We start from the raw sequence: 19,234 nt of genomic DNA, 5'->3' as shown, positions 1-19,234 counted from the left end.
AGATCAGAGCGGATTTGAGGGACGGTTCAACTTAAGCCCCGAACGAGTGCTCGCTAAGTAGGCTACGAGCCGGAGGGTCGCTCCCTCCGACAAGGTGCGCCGGGAGCCACGCCCTCCCTCCCTTCATCCGCCGCCGGGCCCGAGAATGTCCGGCCAGCGCGTGCGGCCCGAAAAGTCCCCGAGTGCCCAGACGGTGAAGTGAGAGGACTCGTTCATGTCATACGAACCCCTGGAGGTTTTCCTTCCGTCTCCACACTCTGATGTGAAGGTCAAAGGACTCAGCCTGTCATCACGTCGAGTGAGGGATCGCCGTCTCACACAGCCCGGCGAGCCGCTGGAAAAACTGCCGGGGGTCTTCAGAGCTGCCGGGGGTCTTCAGAGCTAACGCTTTAATTCGATACCGCCGCGCGCGCGTTACAGTCTGACGTCACTTGGTAGTAACATGTAGTGGTCATGGCAGTCGGTTCACTTTGCCGAACCCCATTGCCCCCCCCCCAATTTGACAGAACAAGGTGGCCCCAAATAAGCTCTGATCATTGTACGTTGTCCGTCTTGGGAGAGACCCCTCCTCTGTTGCTCTCCCTGAGGTCTCTTCCTAAAAACTTTCCCTCCCTGTTAAAGGGTTTGTTTGGGGAGTTGTTCCTTATCTGATGTGAGGGTCTACGGACAGGATGTTGTGTTGCTGTAGAGCCCCCTGAGGCTAATTTGTAATTTGTGATATTGGGCGATACAAATAAAACTGACGTGAGTTGATGCAGGGCAAAGCCACCGACCCCCCCCTCCCTCCCTCCCCCGGGGTGAATGGGATGCAGTCACACCTGGACTCGAGAAGTTGAGGCCGGTTTCCCCCAGTCTGGGAGAGAGCTGAAGACTGCGGACACGTGGACCCGCATGGCTCTCCCCCCACTGGAGGCCTCCCCCCTCCCCCCACTGGAGGCCTCCCGATGCGGCGAGTCTTCACCAGCGCCCCAGCAGATGATTTTCAAAGAGCTTTTTAAAATCGTCCATCTGATTTCACCTTGCTGTCCCGCATAACGGACAATGTCACATGTATTAGTGGCAACCATACCCTCAAAGACAGCGACACCAGGTATTTATAAATCACTTTATTTAAAACCAACAGTCGGCAGTAATGCTGTGGTGCGAAAAAATATAGAAAGGACAACCGAAAATAAAAATAAGGTCCAACTAGAATAACTGTACTTGGCACTAGTAGATGAGTCTGTCAAGAGGAAATTTTCCTTATTTTATTTATATATTATTCAGTATTTTATTTGCAGACCAGTATAGCTCTCCTTGGCCAACACCAGGAGGGAGAAGAGGAGGCAATAAACTCAACGGCACATTTGACCAAATTTAAAAGGAGGAATTTTAACTTAACTGTTGCGTTGTCAAACGTGCATTCTTCCGACCTGAAACTTTCAGCACCGTTTCCCTCCTCTGTCTGCTCCTCCTCGATTCCACCTGGGCTGAGAGCAGCGGTCCCTCTTCAGAGAGGATCCGGTCTGACCTGCCCCAAACTTAAAACCTGAGACCAGCCACTTTGTTTGTTCGCCATAGATTAAGATTTGGATTTGGGTAAAAGGGGTGGTGGTTGGGGCTAACCCCAAATCAGTTGTTCTGGACAGAGGTGACCCTGGCGACCATTTGATTTTCGGCTTCAAAACAATGCATAAGAAAAAAAAAAAGAAGAAGCCCCTAGCAGTAAAAGGCAAAACCTGGTGTCCTCTCAAACAAATGGAAAGTACAACAGCGATGATTAGAAACATGAAAAATAAAGTACAACTCATGAAAAAAAAAAAAAGGTCATCAACCCTCATTGAAATCATGGCACGTTACTGCTGCCAGTGGAATGATATGCGAGCGCTTTATTTGATCAAGTCCTTTGCGAATCACCACAGACGATACAATAGCAACTCAAAACCTGCAGGAATCCTTGGCTAGTATCATCAAAAAGATCCTCAACCTGTTAGAAAACAAATCTACAACACCTTTAAACTCAAAGCGTTTCTTGTGGCTGTATGCAAGAGGCTTGCTGCTCAACCTCATTAGCCCCCTTGACCTCCTCACCCCAACTCCTAATATCTTTACGCATGAGCAATAATCCAAGTAAGAAGTCACAGAAAGTTGAATCAGTTCATCTGGACACGACGTTTATTGACAGAAACGTTTCATCAACTCATCTAGGTGACCTCTTCAGTCTCAACTGACAGCAGGTATCCCCACCCTTATAAACAATACAGTTGCATAAGGACCGAAACCAATGTCCAGTTTCATATGCAAATAGGCATGACTGTTAACTAGAGTTTCAAGGACAACAGCTGTCTAAGTGGTGATTCCGTATGTGGCGGGAGGGTCGGAAAAGCTGAGACACGTATTTTCCAAACACCGCGTCTCAGTTGTTTTCAAACCCCAAAGCACACTGCACCAGAAATTGGTCCACCCAAGGATCGGGTCCCCCAGTACAAACAGAGCAATATAGTGTGTACGCTGTCAAGTGCCAGGAGGATTGCCGTGACTTGTACACTGGGAAAACTAAACAGACCAAGAGGTCGGTTTAGTTGTCTGTGTTGAGGTCTGTGTTGTGCGAAGAGCCAACGTGTCAGGCCAGGACTCCGCAGTCTACACCCATCTACAGGCCAGTGGCCACTCTTTCAAGGATGAGGATGTGCACATCCTTGATAGGGAGGAACACTGGCTTGAACGGGGAGTCAAAGAGGCCATAAATGTGAAGAGGGAATGACCATCCCTGAAACTGGGGGGGGGGGGGGGGGGCTAAGAGTACATCTGTCGCTATCTTACAATGACGCGATTGCAAACATTCCCAAATCCTCTGTGAATAGTACACATGGCAAATAAAACTCTAGTTAATGGTCACACCTACATATTTGTACATGAAACTGGTTGTTGGTTTCTTGCATTATGCAGCTGTATCGTTTATAAGGGTGGGGATACCTGCAGTCAGTTGAGACTGAAGAGATCACTTAGACGAGTGATGAAACGTTTCTGTCAATAAACGTAACGTCCAGATGAACTGATTCAGCTTTCTTCAACTCCTAATAGCATCTGAGGTTTTCTGCTCCTGCATTTAGAGGAGACCAAACAAAAATAAAAGGCAGAACAGTTAGTCAGAGATTGAGGTCTTGAGTATGACCTGCACTTTTGTATTTAAATAAAGTCAAACTCTCAAAGGAAGATATGAATGTCCCCAGCTGCCACAGAGATACAGACTTAAGAAGGACATGCAAAACAACCGAAAAAGAAACAGGCAGGCAGGTTTCAAAATGGCTGCCTGCCCATGTGTACCACAGCATATGGTGTCTGCAAACCTCTCAATGAAGGGTTACATCATAAAACACGAATTATCCATTTTGTATTAAAAAAAAAAAGAGACAAGAGGAACATTACTCGATGAACACCACTTGATGTTCCAACAACAATTAAAAAAAAAAAATTAACGGAAATTTCACAGGGAAAAAAAAAACCCAAGTCCTTGAACAAGGAAGTAATTGTTTAAACCATTTACGTTTCTCAAACATTTTTGTAGAAGAGTCAAATTAATATTTCCACTGTTTTTTCTGGTAAAACCTCGGGCTGTTCTCTGACTGTAGGAAAGTATCGCGACATTAGCACATCAGGAGCTCTCTGGCGCCCCCACCCTCCAGTCACAAACATTTTCTTAGCCACTGACCCCAGGGCCATCTATCTACGCAAACTCAACTTTTGTCTCAGTCTCTCTCTTGACAGTGTGTGTGAGAATCGAGGATAGGCTTGGAGCAGTGGATCATCTGGAGGCGAGCGACAAATGCAGAGCAGGTGAAAGTGACGGACAGATAGGAAAGAAAGAGAGCGAGAGAGTGAAAGGATGAGAGAGCCAGGTTTGCGTCTCTGCATGTGGCATTTTATCTGACAGTGACACCCAGTTTCTCCAGCACGCGGACTCCTTTCTCCTGGTATTCCTCCCGCGTCAGCCAGAAGTTGTCCTTGTCCTTCATGATGTCAGCGAGCACGGCTCCACCCAGGAACACCATGTGCTTACGCCGCGGGGGGTCCTCGATCCGGATCTTGAATTTCTACATGGAGACGGAAAACAGAGGGGCAGATCGGGGCAGGGGAAGAGGAGAGCATTGGAATGATGATGGGATAGTGTGTGATACACATTCAAAGATCTACCCTGTCTACTGCTGTTCCTGCTGTTACAATGCAATCTACATCTATGTCTGTATCATTTATAATAATGATAACGATCATCATCATTACATTTATATAGTGCTATTCTAGACACCTGAAGTGCTTCACATTGAAGGGGGTAACTCACTTCAACCACCACCAATGTGTAGCACCCACCTGGGTGATGCACGGCAGCCATTTTGCGCCAGAACGCTCACCACACATCAGCTTGAGGTGGAGAGGGAGGAATCATTAAGCCAGTTACATGGGGGGATGATTAGGTGGCCAGATGGAGAGAGTCAGGTTGGGGATTTTGCCAGGACACCGGGGAAACCCCTATTCTTTGCGATAAGTGCCATGGGATCTTTAATGACCACAGTGAGTCAGGACCTCGGTTTAACGTCTCATTCGAAGGACGGCGTCTCCTACAGCACAGTGTCCCCGTCATGGCACTGGGATATGATATTTGTTGTTGTATCGTTATACAGTCAAATTGTAGTCAAGCGCATGATTATTTTTTTTTTAAAAAGGGTCGAGAATGACAAAGACAGCTGCCTCTCAGCATTCAGAGCACATAGCTAAATTGTGGAGCTTTATTAAGACATTAGCGCCCTCTGGTGGCCAAGAGCAGTTCCACAAATGGAAAAAAATCTCAACCACAATTCCTGCAAATTTAATAGAACAAAGCAAAAACAGCTTAACAACAACCAAAGCAAACAAAAAATAGAACAAGATCTCCAAATGATATGTGGTTACGTCCCAATCATCATATAACCGCCCAGCAGCAGCTTCATTAAACTAATTTATCAGCCTTGACCATAATTAACCAGCATTTGGCTGGTAGCCACTTCCCGACCTGCCTAAAATCCTTATACTTTGTCCTATATGCAAGCTTAGAAAGCAAGTGACAAACGTATTGCCCTCATTATAATCAATGAGCCTGTCCTAACCAGCTGCAAGTGTTAAAATGTGAGGCCAGGTGTGTTGATGGACATGCCGTCTATATTTCCTTATGCTCACCTTGACAGTATGCTGCTATGGAAAAAAAGACATTGCCCTCGATTGGATCAGGTAGGGCAAGCTGATTGGTCAACAGTTTTTGTTTTTTTTACATTTCAACTTAACGCACTGTCTCACATTTGTAAGACAGACAGCCTCATTGCATTGCGATGCGACATGACTTAAATTTTTATGTACGCATGCAGTTAGGACCAGGCATTGAAATGTTTGGTTCGGTCCTAAGTGAAGTTTGTGACGAAGGCTGGGATTTTTCAAACCCCACCACAGTTCTTACCGAGAGCTTGTCAACGTCCCCTTTCAGCACACGCTCCAGGTAGAGCTGTTTGAGTTCACGCTCCAGGCGGGAGGGCAGGCCCGGGTACATTGTAGACCCCCCTGACAGAACAATGTGTTTGTAGAACTCAGCCCTGACCACAGAGAGACAGAGGAATGGATTAGAGGGAAAAAAAGATTAACAAAATGATCTACAAGGACTGCAATTTCCATTCCATGAAGAATTCAGATTTTGAGTACATATACGTGCCCTAAATCATACCAATATTCTAACTATATCCATCCTGAGCAGTAATGATGTTTAGGAGGCCAGGCTTTGAAAATAACCTGTAGTTTTAAGTGACAAAACTCATATTGGGATTTGTCCTATAAAAACAAAGCTGATTTCTTCTCTCTGGAGATTAATATTAGTATCACAGACTAGCTATTAATAAGAATAAACCATAGACATAATATTATTGGTAATGTTATTGTCCAGCTAAGAAGTAATTTGAATTCCCTAGTACTGTTACTTATATCACTGTCGGTGATCTAGCAATTGCATATGTACTCCATTTGCACCTGACATGACATGCACTCTTAGCTGTGACATGATTACTATTCAGTGCCTTGAGAAACCTGTAGATTGACACATAGATACGTATATTTGATAATTACTGACTTTCATGTAAGTCGGTTTGAACAAAAGCATCTGGTAAATGAAAAAATGCACGTGTGCGCCACAGCTCGAGATGATTGCACAACTTACCCATCATGCTGTAGAATCTAACTATAACTCTAAAACAGTCATTCTCAAGCTTGTAGTGATGCACCCCAAGACATACAGTCAAGACATACAGTCACTCTGCTGTGCATTGCCTCCAGCCCCACAAAGAAAATGCCTTTTTTTTTTAAAGATAAATGGACAGTTCAAATTCCAGGGGTTTTACTACATGTCCTGCTTAGAGTCAGACAAACCTGTGGATACCTTTTTAATGTCTGTGCATGCAGTTTGAAGGTATGTGGAATGATAAGTTTAGTCTAGCTTAATTGTTGGATATGTGCAGGGATCATTTTGAACTATTTCATATAATACCCACATCTGTCTTCTTCTACATCAGAAGTTGACAGATATGCGTGGTACGGGAAAAACAGTTCACAACTATCACCTCATTTTTAGGATTTTACATGTCCTTATGAAAACATTGGTAATGAAAATGTGTTAATGCTAGGCTAACAAGTAAAAAGTATTAATGATTTGCTTGGGAGGTGTATTTCCCTTCTTTTGGGAGGAGCTGCTGATGATCCCATAAGACATCCAGAAATGGAGCTAAGCAAGAGTGTATGTATGTATGTTTGCTTAAAACTCCAGAAATACTCATTGTAGAACAAAAAGAAAGGTATCTTTAGAATCAGCACTTTCCAAGGATTGCACAGTTTGAAAAATATTTCAAAAACCAAGTAAAAAATTTGATTTATTTGTGAAAGAGGCATTCCAACGATGCTTTGTGGAGACTTCCAGCAAATCCTTCCAGTGGTCAAGGGAGGCACTACACCTAACATTTTCAATGCTAGCCTGAAGGCATGCAATGTGGTTTACCCTGAGGTGCTTGAGCACTGAGCAATTAATACACACATTGGCAAAAAACCTTGATGAATGGATTGAAAATTATGACATTTGATAATTTTTGTTAATAACATTACTTTATTCAACATTCATTTATCACATGTATCATATCATAAATTATCCTATATTTCATCATCGATTATATCATAAAGATCAGATCGTGTTGTTGTTTTGGTGAGAATATTTTCCCCAGGCAATGCCGGGTACCTCTCCTAGTCCAGAAATGGAGCTAAAGCTAGGCTGGAACTCCCTATTCAACATACCTTCAAACTCAACACACAGACATAAAAAAAAGGTATCTATGAGTTTGTCTGATTATGTTCGTAGGACACAGTAAACACCTCGAAACCGAACTATCCCTTTAAGCTTCAGAGCGAAGGGGCTTTGGTTCAGACTTTATCAATTAATTTTGAATCCTTCACTCCGTAAGATAAGTGAGTCTGGGATGAGGCACACAAAAGTTTCACATCAGTTTTAATGGTAGAGAGAAAATGCTTGGCACTCCACATAAGTGTGATAATCTTGGGTTTTACATACTACATACCCCTTGGGGTACAAATACCAGAGTTTTGGAATAGCAGGTCTAGAAGGCCCTCATAAAACAGTCCAATCAGTTGCAAAATAAGCAAGGGGGATCTTCCACCTCAGTAGCGTACCTGGTGTCGATGTCAGCAGCCTGGATGGTGTTGAAGAGCAGCTCTGCCACACCTACTCCCTCCACATTGATCAGGTGGGGCTGGAAAAGAGCCTCAGGGGCCTCAAATCTCTCCCCCCCAACTTTGATCACACGGCCGTCTGGGAGCTGATGAAAGAACAGAGCATCGGTTCTCCACTGTACATTATAGTATAAAACAAGCACCTAACTTTTATAGTATGATTGCCCCCTGTGGGGGTAGTACCCCTAACTGTACCAGCTACACAGAGAAAGAAACCCCCAACCTCATTAGTATTGCATAACCTTCCTGTCCACCCTGGTGAATGTATTGTGAGCCTGATTAAACCAAACATCTATAATGGGAAGATTCACTTAATAATCTCAGTTACAGCTTGTCCAGTGTATTTTGAAAAGTAGTTGTTATTCACATTGCCAAACAATAGGGGTCAGCACTTGGGTAGAAATTACACAGTATAGTCTGGCCTAATAGATCTAAGAAACTCATAGTGTTCAGATTAGTGCTGACCAAATCTGGTTGGCCTTATCCCGCCCGTTCTTCTCCTAGCCTATTTTATCACAAATTTAAACATCCCCCTTGCTTTACCAGAGATTTTTCAACGGGACATATGACCAAAAACATGCTGTCTTCAAGGCATGTTTGACTCATTCTGTCATCAAAGATTTGCAAAGAATATATATAAAACACTTCATTTCAAACCACAATGTCCTCGTCTGTTTGCCAAATGCCAACAGTCATTTGGCCTTTGCCTGTGGGGAGTCATTTGGCCCTTTGTATGTAGGGAGTTAGCTCAGTACTTATCGCATCACTAGCCCTACTGGGCGCATTCAGTTCATTCTAAATCTACAGCATATTACCGTTTTACAACATCACTGAACAGGTTGTGCTTGTTGCTCTTATCTAAATAATTAAAACCACACAATCGACAAACATTGGCATTTTTGATGGAGTTTTGTTGGTAGATTTGCTCACTTCCCCAAATCATCAACATATTTATTCGAGACTCTACGCTATTTTGGAGGAGCACAATCACCCAAAAACCACCCAGCAGAAGAAGTAGCAAATGGTTTCTTAAAAACAGAAAAAACCTGTGTATTTCAATATCCATCTGGCTAGTGAGACTACACATTGACCCTCTGGGTTTCTCATAATTTCCACTGAACTCATCCTTCAAGATGTTTGGAGGAGAACCAGGAAGTGGTGTGTGAAGTGGACTGACCGTGTAAGACTCCACCAGCACAGTGGTCTCAAGGGCTAGTTTCTGTTCCTGTTCGATGTTGTAGCCCACGTAACATAGCTTCTCCTTCATCATCCTCACCGTCTCAAAGTCTGCCGAGTGGTTGAAGGCGTAGCCCCTTAGCAACAGCAGCTGACAAACAGACGAGTTGCAGAGGCCGTTAGGAATATGGAGTCATATGAGCCAGTGGACACCCCCTCATTTTAGACAATTGTGGCAGCCTGCATGTTCCGCACTTTGTCAACATCATGTGACACTTTCTATAATATTACTTTCTTGATGCAGCGAACTCGATCGTCTGTTACTCTTTTTATTTTTTTTTAATTCTTCTGCATCATGTCTCAACATCAGGACACACTTGGATTGGTCTCCAAAGCTCTGAATCGACCAAACATTTTTTTATGGTACTAAAAAGTGAAATTTCCTTTCCAAGAGTGTAAAACCAAACCCTAGCTCAATAAAAGATCAATGCAATCTACAGCAGCATTTCCCAAACCAGCCCTGAAGTATCCCCTGTCCTGCAGATTTTCACTGCATAGATAGGCAGTGACACAATACGGTATACTTTATCGCATAGCATAGGGTAATATCAATGTGAGGATTTGTCGGCACCTTGATGAGGTAGCGAGTGATGTCCCTTCCTGCGATGTCCAGGCGTCGGGTCAGGTGGGGCAGGGAGAAACCCTCGTAGACGGGACATATGTGGGTAACACCATCACCGGAGTCAACCACCACCCCAGTTAGCAATCCTGCCAAAGCACATCAGCACAAACCAGTGATGACCAATTAGAGAACGCTTACTAGAGTAGACCCAACAGAAGAAGACACATTTAGGCTGTAATCAATCCTCATGTAGACAACCTTTTTATACATAAAATTTTTTTTAAAAAAATGCACAGAAAAATAAAAAGGTAGTATCAAGTAAGGCTAATGATAGTATCAAAAAGGATATAAGACTGCATGAGGCATAGGATGCTGAAACTGCACATCTTTCAAGGCGGGAATTATCACAAGAAACAGATGCAGGTGTATGTTAATTCAATTTCAGTTATTTAAGTCAGTTACTCCACCAGCTACTGTGGCAGGTTGAAAGACAGTTGGAGCTTTTGTTAAAAACATAGTTGGCAGTAAAACAGTGAAAAGCTACCTATGCTAATATAGAAATAAAATGGCTATCTTCTTGGCCTGGGTTGCACTGGCTAAACTTTTGGTTGCTCAGCCAGTAAATGTGAAATCTGCTTGGAGTAGGTGTGTAGAGCATTTATTTTTTTTGCTATCAGCAAAGTAGTGGCAATCCCCAGTGTCAACAAACGTTAGTCTCTACATTCCACACGCTGCAGTTTTTCCCAGCATGCGTCACTGTGACACCATCTTCATACACAGGAGCATTTCCTGTGCTGTAGCAGCTCCAGGTGCTTCTGGAACTGTGCCTTACCCAAGGACACTGATACTTCTGTATCAGGCCAACAGTCAACCATCACTTGGAAAAACAAATTCTAGCTGTCTGACGGGATAGTTGGTTATTATTCAGGGATGTCCTGAAACTGACCACAACCTTGGAGCGGTGAACATACCTTGGGCATACAGTGTGAGAACGGCCTGGATGGCAATGTAAACCCCTGCAAACTGGTATGTTTCAAACATCACCTGATGGAGGGGACAAGGGAGGATGGATGAAGTTAACACACCATTAGAAGAAAAGCAAAACTAAATTGCATCACGACTTAAAGCCAGTCCATGTTAACACTTTGCCATCACAAGCTTGTTATCCCTGTGGTAACATTTATGACATCTCCTCCTTTAAAGAAGTAATGTTTTATTCACTTTCGGACATTTTTTTCAAGCTTTTTTTTTTTTTAAACAGCGACAGTAGAGAGACACAGGAAAGGCAGGGGAGAGAGGGGGGATGACATGCAGCAAATGGCCCAGGCCGGATTCAAACCCAGGCCACTGCGGTAAGGACTCAGCCTTATGTGGTACCACTCTACCAGGTGAGCCACCAGGTGCCCCAATTTCTTTTTCATTTTTTCCCAGCATCTATAAAGCATGTTTATAAAGGCGTCTTTGAAAGAAAAAACTCGAAATAAATTAAAATTTTTTAATAATTTCACAGGTGGAGAGGACACCGTTTTCGGCAGTGTAGCACATTTTTCAAATATACTATTTATAGGCGTTCGGGTAGTGTAGTGGTCTATTCCATTGCCTACCAACACAGGGATCGCTGGTTCGAATCCCCATGTTACCTCCGGCTTGGTTGGGCATCCCTACAGACACAATTGGCCGTGTCCATGGGTGGGAAGCCGGATGTGGGTATGTGTCCTGGTTGCTGCAGTAGTGCCTCCTCTGATCGGTCGGGGCGCCTGTTCAGGGGGGAGGAGGAACTGGGGGGAATATCGTGATCCTCCCACGCGCTACGTCCCCCTGGTGAAAATACTCACTGTCAGGTGAAAAGAAGTGGCTGGCGACTCCACATGTGTCGGAGGAGACATGTGGTAGTCTGCAGCCCTCCCCAGATTGGCAGAGCCGGGATGGAGTAGCAACCGGGATGGCTCGGAAGATTGGGGTAATTGGCCAGACACAATTGGGGAGAACAAAGGGGGGGGGAAATAAAATAAATAAAAACCAATAGGCTGAAGATTGGTTGGAGTAAATGGCGCATTCAAATATTCCCCATTTTGACACCACCAAAAAACAAAACAACTGAATTGTCAGATCCTTTTTTGAGTATCACAGATCATCAAAAAAGTACCAAGTGCTGCTTTTAACCTTAATTCAATTAGGTAAACATAAATGCATTATAAAATTTTAAAAAATTAAACAGCATGGAGTTTGAACCACAAGTGTCTCCCTTGACAGAACTTGGACATGAATGAGCGAGGACTGATGGGAGTCGGCTAAAAGGCTCTCAGAACGAAGCTCGGCAGAGTTTCCCTGCCAAGGTCAGCTTGAATCATTCAGGAACTACGACCCCTGCTGAGGGAGTTGCATTAATGAACCGACTGCTTCATACTAAACCCATCACTGGTGCCTTGTCAGCGCGGGCAGGAAATCCTGTGACAGAGTTTTGAAATGAACTACTAAGAGCCGAGAAGGTCGGAGGGGTCATCGTTTCGGAAATCACGCTATCGCAATTTAGTGAATAGTTTAAAGATGCGGTGCTCAGCACTGGGCTACGTGCACAAGCTCCATCTGTAATGCGTTAATAAACAGGCTTCGTTCACATCAGGGCTCCCTTATTTTTCAAGACAATTTAAAACATATTAAGTAGACGTTACACAAGGTTTTTAACGCCGGCAAGTAAAAAGTTTGAATCCTCCAAAGTACAAAGATGAATATTCATCTTTTAAAATGCTCTAGCTCCTTTTTCCAACTGATGAATACTTAAACCAAGGTCAAATACAGGCACTGCTTTTCCTCGCTAACTGGAACACACAGGGACAACTGTATGCAGACAAAATACCCCCTTCATACCAAACATGAACAAAGCTGAAATCACCCACAAAGATTTTTCTTTCTGAAAATACAAACCTCAATGATCTTCTCGCGGTTTTTGGTGGGGTTCATGGGCGGCTCCGTCAGCAGGATCTTACAGTTGCGGGAGTCGATGTTGAGCTTTTCAGGCCCGAAAGTGTAGTCCCAAAGGTGTTTCATGTCGTCCCAGTTCCTGACGATGCCGTTCTCCATGGGGTAGTTGACCTCAAGCATGGAGCGCAGCTCACTGGCCTCATCCCCCACCATGAGGTCCTGGGAGAGAGAAAGAGAGGGGGGGGAGAGAGAGAACAAGAGACAGAGGGGAGGAGAGAGAGAGAGAGAGAGAGAGAGAGAGAGAGAGAGAGAGAGAGAGAGAGAGAGAGAGAGAGAGAAGGGATGAAGAAATTTAGCAAACCGAGTGCTTTGGTCCAATCCAGACGACACCCTTTAATCTTCTTCTCTACATCCTGGGACTTCTATCACACCTCATCATTTCAAACCCCAAATACTCAAAAGTATTTGCTTCATTTCTTGTAAGGATACTCACTGTAGAAGTGACCCTTGAAATACTTACATTTTCATACTACATTTACAATTATTTTGTTTGACAATGGATAGGGGCATTACCCAAAATCCCTAGAAAATAATAACTTTCAAATTTGAAAGATGAGATATTTGCCTGTAATTGTTACCAGGTCTAGTCATCAACATCCCCTGTGCTTCAGAGGGGTTAATATGTTAAAAAAGAAAAAAAAGAAAAAGGTAGGCATTGCGACCAGACAGAGACGTGTTGGACACGCACCATTGTTCCATGTTTCTTCCAGATGCAGTCACAGTGGAACTAGAACAGTTCAGCATGCCGCAAGAGCTAATTAAAGGTCAGAGGTCAAACACAGCACACATGTTCTGACTGGAGTTAGTCCACTCAACATTCTCCTTAAGGGTCAAACCACCAGGGCCCAGCCCTTAAGCATCAATTGCAAGAGAAGACACATCAACACATTATTAATGTGCCCATGTGGTTTTTGCATCATTAAAAAATCACAACCGCAAAGATTTTCATGCAAACAAACAGGCATTTGGCATGGCTGATCCATTAATATCTAAATCGATGCTTTTGTAGTTCCTCATTTCAATGGTTACCGTCAGGTAGGACTTTACGAGGGCAAATGAAACGACTCACGGCATTTTACGTCTTCGTTATAGCAGCCAGTGGGAGGCCTGGAGGGTAAAATCTACACCAGTCAGTCCCGTCCGTCACCTCGACGTCCACTTGCACCCATCATGTAGAGGGAAACTCAAGTGGACCACTGACAATGCGATAAACACAACGACCAAGATGAATGTACCATTTAATCAGAGTCAATGGGAACTGGTTTTTTCCGAATTTCACCCATGGCAAGTAAATCTCGTCAACCCCTCTCTGTTTTTCTCCTGATTGTTCCTGATGATGCAGTCCTGCTCACAAGGAGACTGGCCATTTGCTTAAAACCAGCTAATGGGCATTTTTATTTTTTTCCCCAAAGGTTGCTCTATCTATCATGTAGACTGCTTAAACAGTAGCAGTGTCAGCAATGAGCCAGTGAAGATTAGCCAATGGACTTTTAGCCTCTCAGATGAGAGCTTGCTAAAAAAAAAAAAAAAAACACCGTTTCCCTCTTAGATGAACAAAATCTGTCCTCACACTCAACAATATTAGCTTGTTTGCAGTCACGTGATTCTGATGACTTGTGAGATTCAGATGGAGAGCAGGAAGTGAAAAGCAGAATGGATGAGATGGAAGCTAGTTTAGCCCGAACTGTGCTAGTTTAGACGATATTATGAGAGAAAGGTATAAACAGAAAGTAAGATATGTTGGACATGATCCTTATGTTATGAAGAGTGATTTTTTGACGAAGTGGTCACTGCACATACGCGTTATCCGACTCCGCTCCTCCCGACCACAGACGACGGTTCGCAAGCCGTTTTTTCCGGCGTTTTCGCTCAATTTCTTGCATTTTTCCCCCCCTCATGAACAACAACTTCTGGCACTCAATAAAAAACTCCTTGTGGTTTCTCAGGTAATGACGCCAAACATAGGCATTTCGAAAGTTTGTGATAGTGCGTCCTATGTAGAAAATCACTTCCTGCCCTCCATCTGTAGTTTGTAGTGACGTCATGTGCAAACAGCCTATAGAAACATATGATCTAGGTGCTAGAGTATAATTTCAAGACTTTGACAAGTTAGTCTGAAGAAAAATAACAGAAATCAAAATGCAGACAGTACATCCATTCATCTCTGAGACGCCAAAAGGAAGTTATTCAGCCGTCTAGTCACAAAATGTCAACGCAAGCACATCCCACTTGCACTTACCATTTTCCTGTTATTCTAGTGAGAAAGAGGAGAGAAAAGATGGTGATTGGCCACAGAAATAACCACATTTAGATGACGAGATTGTGTGTGTGTGTGTGTTTAGACTGCCCAGTAAAAGGCTACAGCCTAGCTCCACCCATCCTGTCATGAAGAGCAACAACGTTATGTAGCTGGGAGTCAGTTACTATTCAACAGTTTAATAAAAGCATGGTGGGACATCATCTGCTATGTGGCAAACTAAAGGCACCAGCTGAGTAAATGAAAGATACACAGTATGCCCAGAACAGGAAGGAAGAACATTTCTTCAATAGTTTTGGAGACCACATACATAACGACATATGTACAAGTTTTTTGTTTTGTTTTTTGGCATTTTTCCACTTTATTTGGTAGAGACAGCAGAGACAGGAAAGGCAGGGAGAGGAGATGGCATGCAGCAACGGGCCCAAGGAGAATCAAATCCAGGCCACTGCGGTAAGGACTCAGCTCTATGTGGTACACGCTCTACCAGGTGAGCCCCCGGGAACCCAGATTCAATCGATTTTTTAATAATTTCATCGTAAGAACACACACACCAGACAATTCAGTCAAGCTGCAGGACCACACACTTGGCGTTTATACTACTAAACAATTTCAGTGGCGATTCCAGGGACTTGGGATGTCACAGAAACTCATGTGATCATAATTGGATCATAATGACCCCCCCCAACTTTACTGAGCAAGTTCAAATCATTCAACACGGATTATACAGGATCACTGCGAAATAGCCCAAGAGAAATTGGAATTTACACCACGCACACGTTTTGAAAATATGCAATACTTTCAAATAAATACAACTTTGTTGACTTTTAATAGGAACACTGACATTGGTGATCTGCTCTGTGTCCTGCAGATGACTGGTAGGGTACCATGTAGCTGTGCACACTAATTATGTAATGCATTTTGGGGGGACTGTTTGATAAATGCTGTCATAAAGAATACATTCATACAACTGTGTTCACTAAATGTAAAAGTTATCAAAATCCACCAGTGTATATTTCATTAAGGTAGTCAAATCCAACTTTGTTGAAAAGGTTTTCATTTTCCTCATGAGTGAACAAGCTGAGAGGGCTCAACTCACCTTGATTTCGATGTTTCCCACTTTGGCTGTGGAGCGAATGATCGGCCTGCCAACCAGCGCTGGGAAGATGTGCTCTGGGAAGTTGGATCCTGCATAGCCACACTTGACAAACTAGAATTGAATGAAAAGACAAAAACTTAAGTGACATAAGTAATTGCTTTGACTTTTGCTGGTTTGCTAAGCCCTCAATGCAAATGTTTATGAAAACATCTGAGAATAGCGCCATGAGATGAACCATGGTTGGAGTGAGGAATGTAAACTGCTATTTGCCTTCATAACATGTTCGTTAATAAACTACAGAAATAAATAAATCTGCATGTTGCTATTTCACATTTGAGGTGCACTTGGGCTGAGATACTTCTCAAACATTTGTTTGAGACCGTCCGTGCTGTGGTGGACCACTGCTTTCATTCACTCTTCAAACTTAATGGCCTTACAAATGCAGCTGTTTGAGGACAAAATGGACATCTCTTGGCAAATGGTTACAGCTCAATTTACATTTACTTGCCCTTGTCATGGGCGACAGGAACAGGCGCGTAGTAAGACGCAAGAATGTCATTCAAACCTGTAAATTAGAAAGATTGTGCAAAATTTTACAAAAGTGTGCCATATTTTACCCACCATTAACAACACCTCAGTGTATTAAGATAAATGTATTGTTGTATTGCTATATGTTTGTGTGTTGTATTTTATTGTTTTTTAATATGGACCTATCTGAATAAAGTAATATTTGATTGATTGATTAATTGATTGATATAACTTGGCCTAAAAAGGTATTAAAGGTAGAGAGCAAAAACTGACTGAACCAGACCAAACAGCTGCAGCAAAAGTAATGCACTGATATGTTAAAACCGTATTTAGATCGATCCTAACATCCTCAAATAAGAGATTTCTGGTTTTACAAAATGCATTCATTCTTGTTACATCTGTATTGACCCCTTAAAACTCGGCTCCAACAGTCGTCCCCGCAGAAAAACCTTTTGTTTCAAAATTAAAACGGGCGATGAGTACAGAGTGGTTTTTTCTTTTAATACAAACAGTGACACACATTGTCGCCGCAGCAGATCTGGCCACTTTCCTTACATGGAAGAATAGTTTGGGACTTCCTCATTCATTCTATCACGCATGCGCACTGATTTCCTTACCGTTTGTCTAATCTCAAGAGGCAAATTGTGATTTGTTTTAAATGTACTGTGACTGTTAGCGGGTATATCATATCAAATGATATTTGCTTCCCTACTTCTGATTAGCACGAACCACGATGCCGAATCAATCGTGAAGTCATCGGTACGTTCAGTTTGGTGACGAGGGCGGGGTCACCAGGGATGGCTGCACTACTACAGTGATGTCTAGTCACAGCAACCAGCGTTTCATATTTGTGATTTCCATTGAAACGTCCAGACCAACACCTACGTTTCCAGCGTGCCTCTTTGTGATGAATTGTGAGTTATCGTGCAAAAAAAAAAAATCTGAACCCCCAAGCCTAAAGAAAGCTTGATTATACACAAGTTCTGCACTTTGGAAAGCCTGTGCTGGCTGGCCCATCATACAATTTCATTCATTCATTCATGACAGCAATTGCTATTGCACTGCGATAAAATTACATGTGGTTTGCAAAATGTCAGTGACCGTCACTGCATGGACGTTTGTCGGTTTGCTACTAGCTGATGGATGTTTAGTCAAGTGTTAAACGAGATGACAGCCTTTCCTTGCACGAACCCAGTCACTGATCTGGCCAATGGTTAAACAGTAATTTAACTAGCACATTAGCTAGCTGTGCATCGAGGCAGTAATAATCACAGACTGCAAACGCACCGCTCCAAATAGATGAATGATTTTTGACAAACCTCACAGACACATTCCTTTGACTACTCACCCGGGAAAGCTAACGCATTAACGCTAGCTAACAAGCTAACGATGGGGAAGGCTAATGTCCCTTCCTGTTTCTCAGCAGCCCTCTTCTCTGTCAAACTGTTCTACTGTGGGGGGGAAACGGACACGCAATATGCCATGGTTCAGTGTTGACAGTTTTTAAACTTACCCCTGTTCCATTGTCACAAACCACTACTTTTCTTCCTTGACTGTCCATTTTTCCGCCCCGATACCAGAGGCTTCCCCCTGTCTGCACAACTTTCCTCGTGAAGGCGGAAGTCACCACCATAGGGCACCGTACCACCCCGGCACGAGCGATGAATTGGTTCTTCCGGGATGTCTGGAAAATACCTGTTACACTAAAACTGACGGATAACAAAAAAAAAAATTAAAGACGGTGCCAATAATTTTGTCACTGTCAAATTATACTTAGAGTTGTTGAAAGTGGCTGCGGGGTTGCAATTTGACGAGATTTGTTCAACGTCTTAAAAAAAGAGGCATGGTTACTGAGCGTGGTGCTCTCAACGTTTTGAAATGCCGGCTCATATCAGTGGTTTTCAAACATTTTTCGGAACTAGCAAAGAATGTTGTATCTTTTTGGATCCCCTGCAAAGACGTTTTAATCAATGCAAATTCCTAATATTAATAAAAATATGTGGAATGTTTAGGCAAATGTGTCGTATGAATTTGCTGTGAACCGGTCTGCATGCAGACTGTGCCTCTAGACACGTCCTATAATGAGCCATCACCGTTTCTTCTCACAGTCCACATATCTAGGTTGAGAGGAAGTCTTTGCAAAAGCCAAGCAAAAAAAAAAGGACTTTCTTTTTCTTGATAAACAGCCTAAATTTTACAACCGCCGAGTGTTTTCAAGAGGATAGTCCAATTTTCTAAGAATTGTTTTGGTAGTTAGGGAGGTTGTTTTATGGATTGACTGTCAAAACCCAAATTAGTCTAACAAGTACTGTAGCTGGTTAAGTTGTAATATCTTGAATGCAAATGCCTACCCTGCTGCAAAACGACCCTGGGCCGTGTGTGTTGATAAAAATACAATTTAATGTAAAGAAACATATTTGCTAGATACAATGAGAAGCATTTAGCCTATAGTTGCAGAATAGTGAGTCATTATATACACCTGACGTTTATTTAGGTCGTTCTGAAGATCTGTGCTGTATGCTTTGTGTTCTGTTACTTTTACAATGAAAATATACCAGTTCATTGAATCAAATAGTTGACAGTGATTTTTACATGCAATTTTTGAAAGGTGACCTTGTCCACAAGGGCATCAGTGGTTTCCCCCTATTTAGTCAAAATGCTGTGGAGCTTGTGCATAGTCTAAGGGCGGACACTGGACTTATTTGCTGTGGAGATTTTAAACTAACTGTAGCTTTTGAGTTACTTTTCTTTATATGATACACGTCACTTTATGTGTCCAATGGCA

The 19,234-nt window shown here is 43.0% G+C and overlaps 1 protein-coding gene across 1 annotated transcript; it reads right to left on the bottom strand.

Annotated features, from left to right (window-relative positions):
• Positions 1–1,100: 1,100 nt before the first annotated feature.
• On the bottom strand, positions 1,101–18,048 carry actr2a (actin related protein 2a). The gene is made up of 9 exons (XM_056279654.1): positions 17,963–18,048; positions 15,922–16,032; positions 12,509–12,724; positions 10,555–10,627; positions 9,593–9,729; positions 8,963–9,112; positions 7,726–7,871; positions 5,465–5,597; positions 1,101–4,073 (listed from the first exon to the last, which is right to left on the bottom strand). The coding sequence occupies exons 1-9, from the start codon at positions 18,008–18,010 to the stop codon at positions 3,903–3,905; spliced, it is 1,185 nt and encodes a 394-aa protein (XP_056135629.1). The 5' UTR covers positions 18,011–18,048; the 3' UTR covers positions 1,101–3,902.
• Between the last annotated feature and the right edge of the window lie 1,186 nt (positions 18,049–19,234).

Source organism: Lampris incognitus, chromosome 5, assembly GCF_029633865.1.
Source record: "Lampris incognitus isolate fLamInc1 chromosome 5, fLamInc1.hap2, whole genome shotgun sequence".
NCBI lineage: Eukaryota > Metazoa > Chordata > Actinopteri > Lampriformes > Lampridae > Lampris > Lampris incognitus.
Note: the sequence above shows the minus strand (reverse complement) of the source record. Positions and strands in the feature narration are given on the sequence as shown.

What these genes read in the sequence shown, in the direction of transcription:
- actr2a (XM_056279654.1), bottom strand. Translation starts at nt 18,010, where the DNA reads ATGGACAGTCAAGGAAGAAAAGTAGTGGTTTGTGACAATGGAACAGGG. An exon ending in TGGGAAACATCGAAATCAAG is followed by an intron (nt 12,725 to 15,921) that starts GTGAGTTGAGCC and finishes TCTCTCTCCCAG; the next exon opens with GACCTCATGGTGGGGGATGA. An exon ending in GCTGCTGACATCGACACCAG is followed by an intron (nt 5,598 to 7,725) that starts GTACGCTACTGA and finishes CTCTGTGGTCAG; the next exon opens with GGCTGAGTTCTACAAACACA.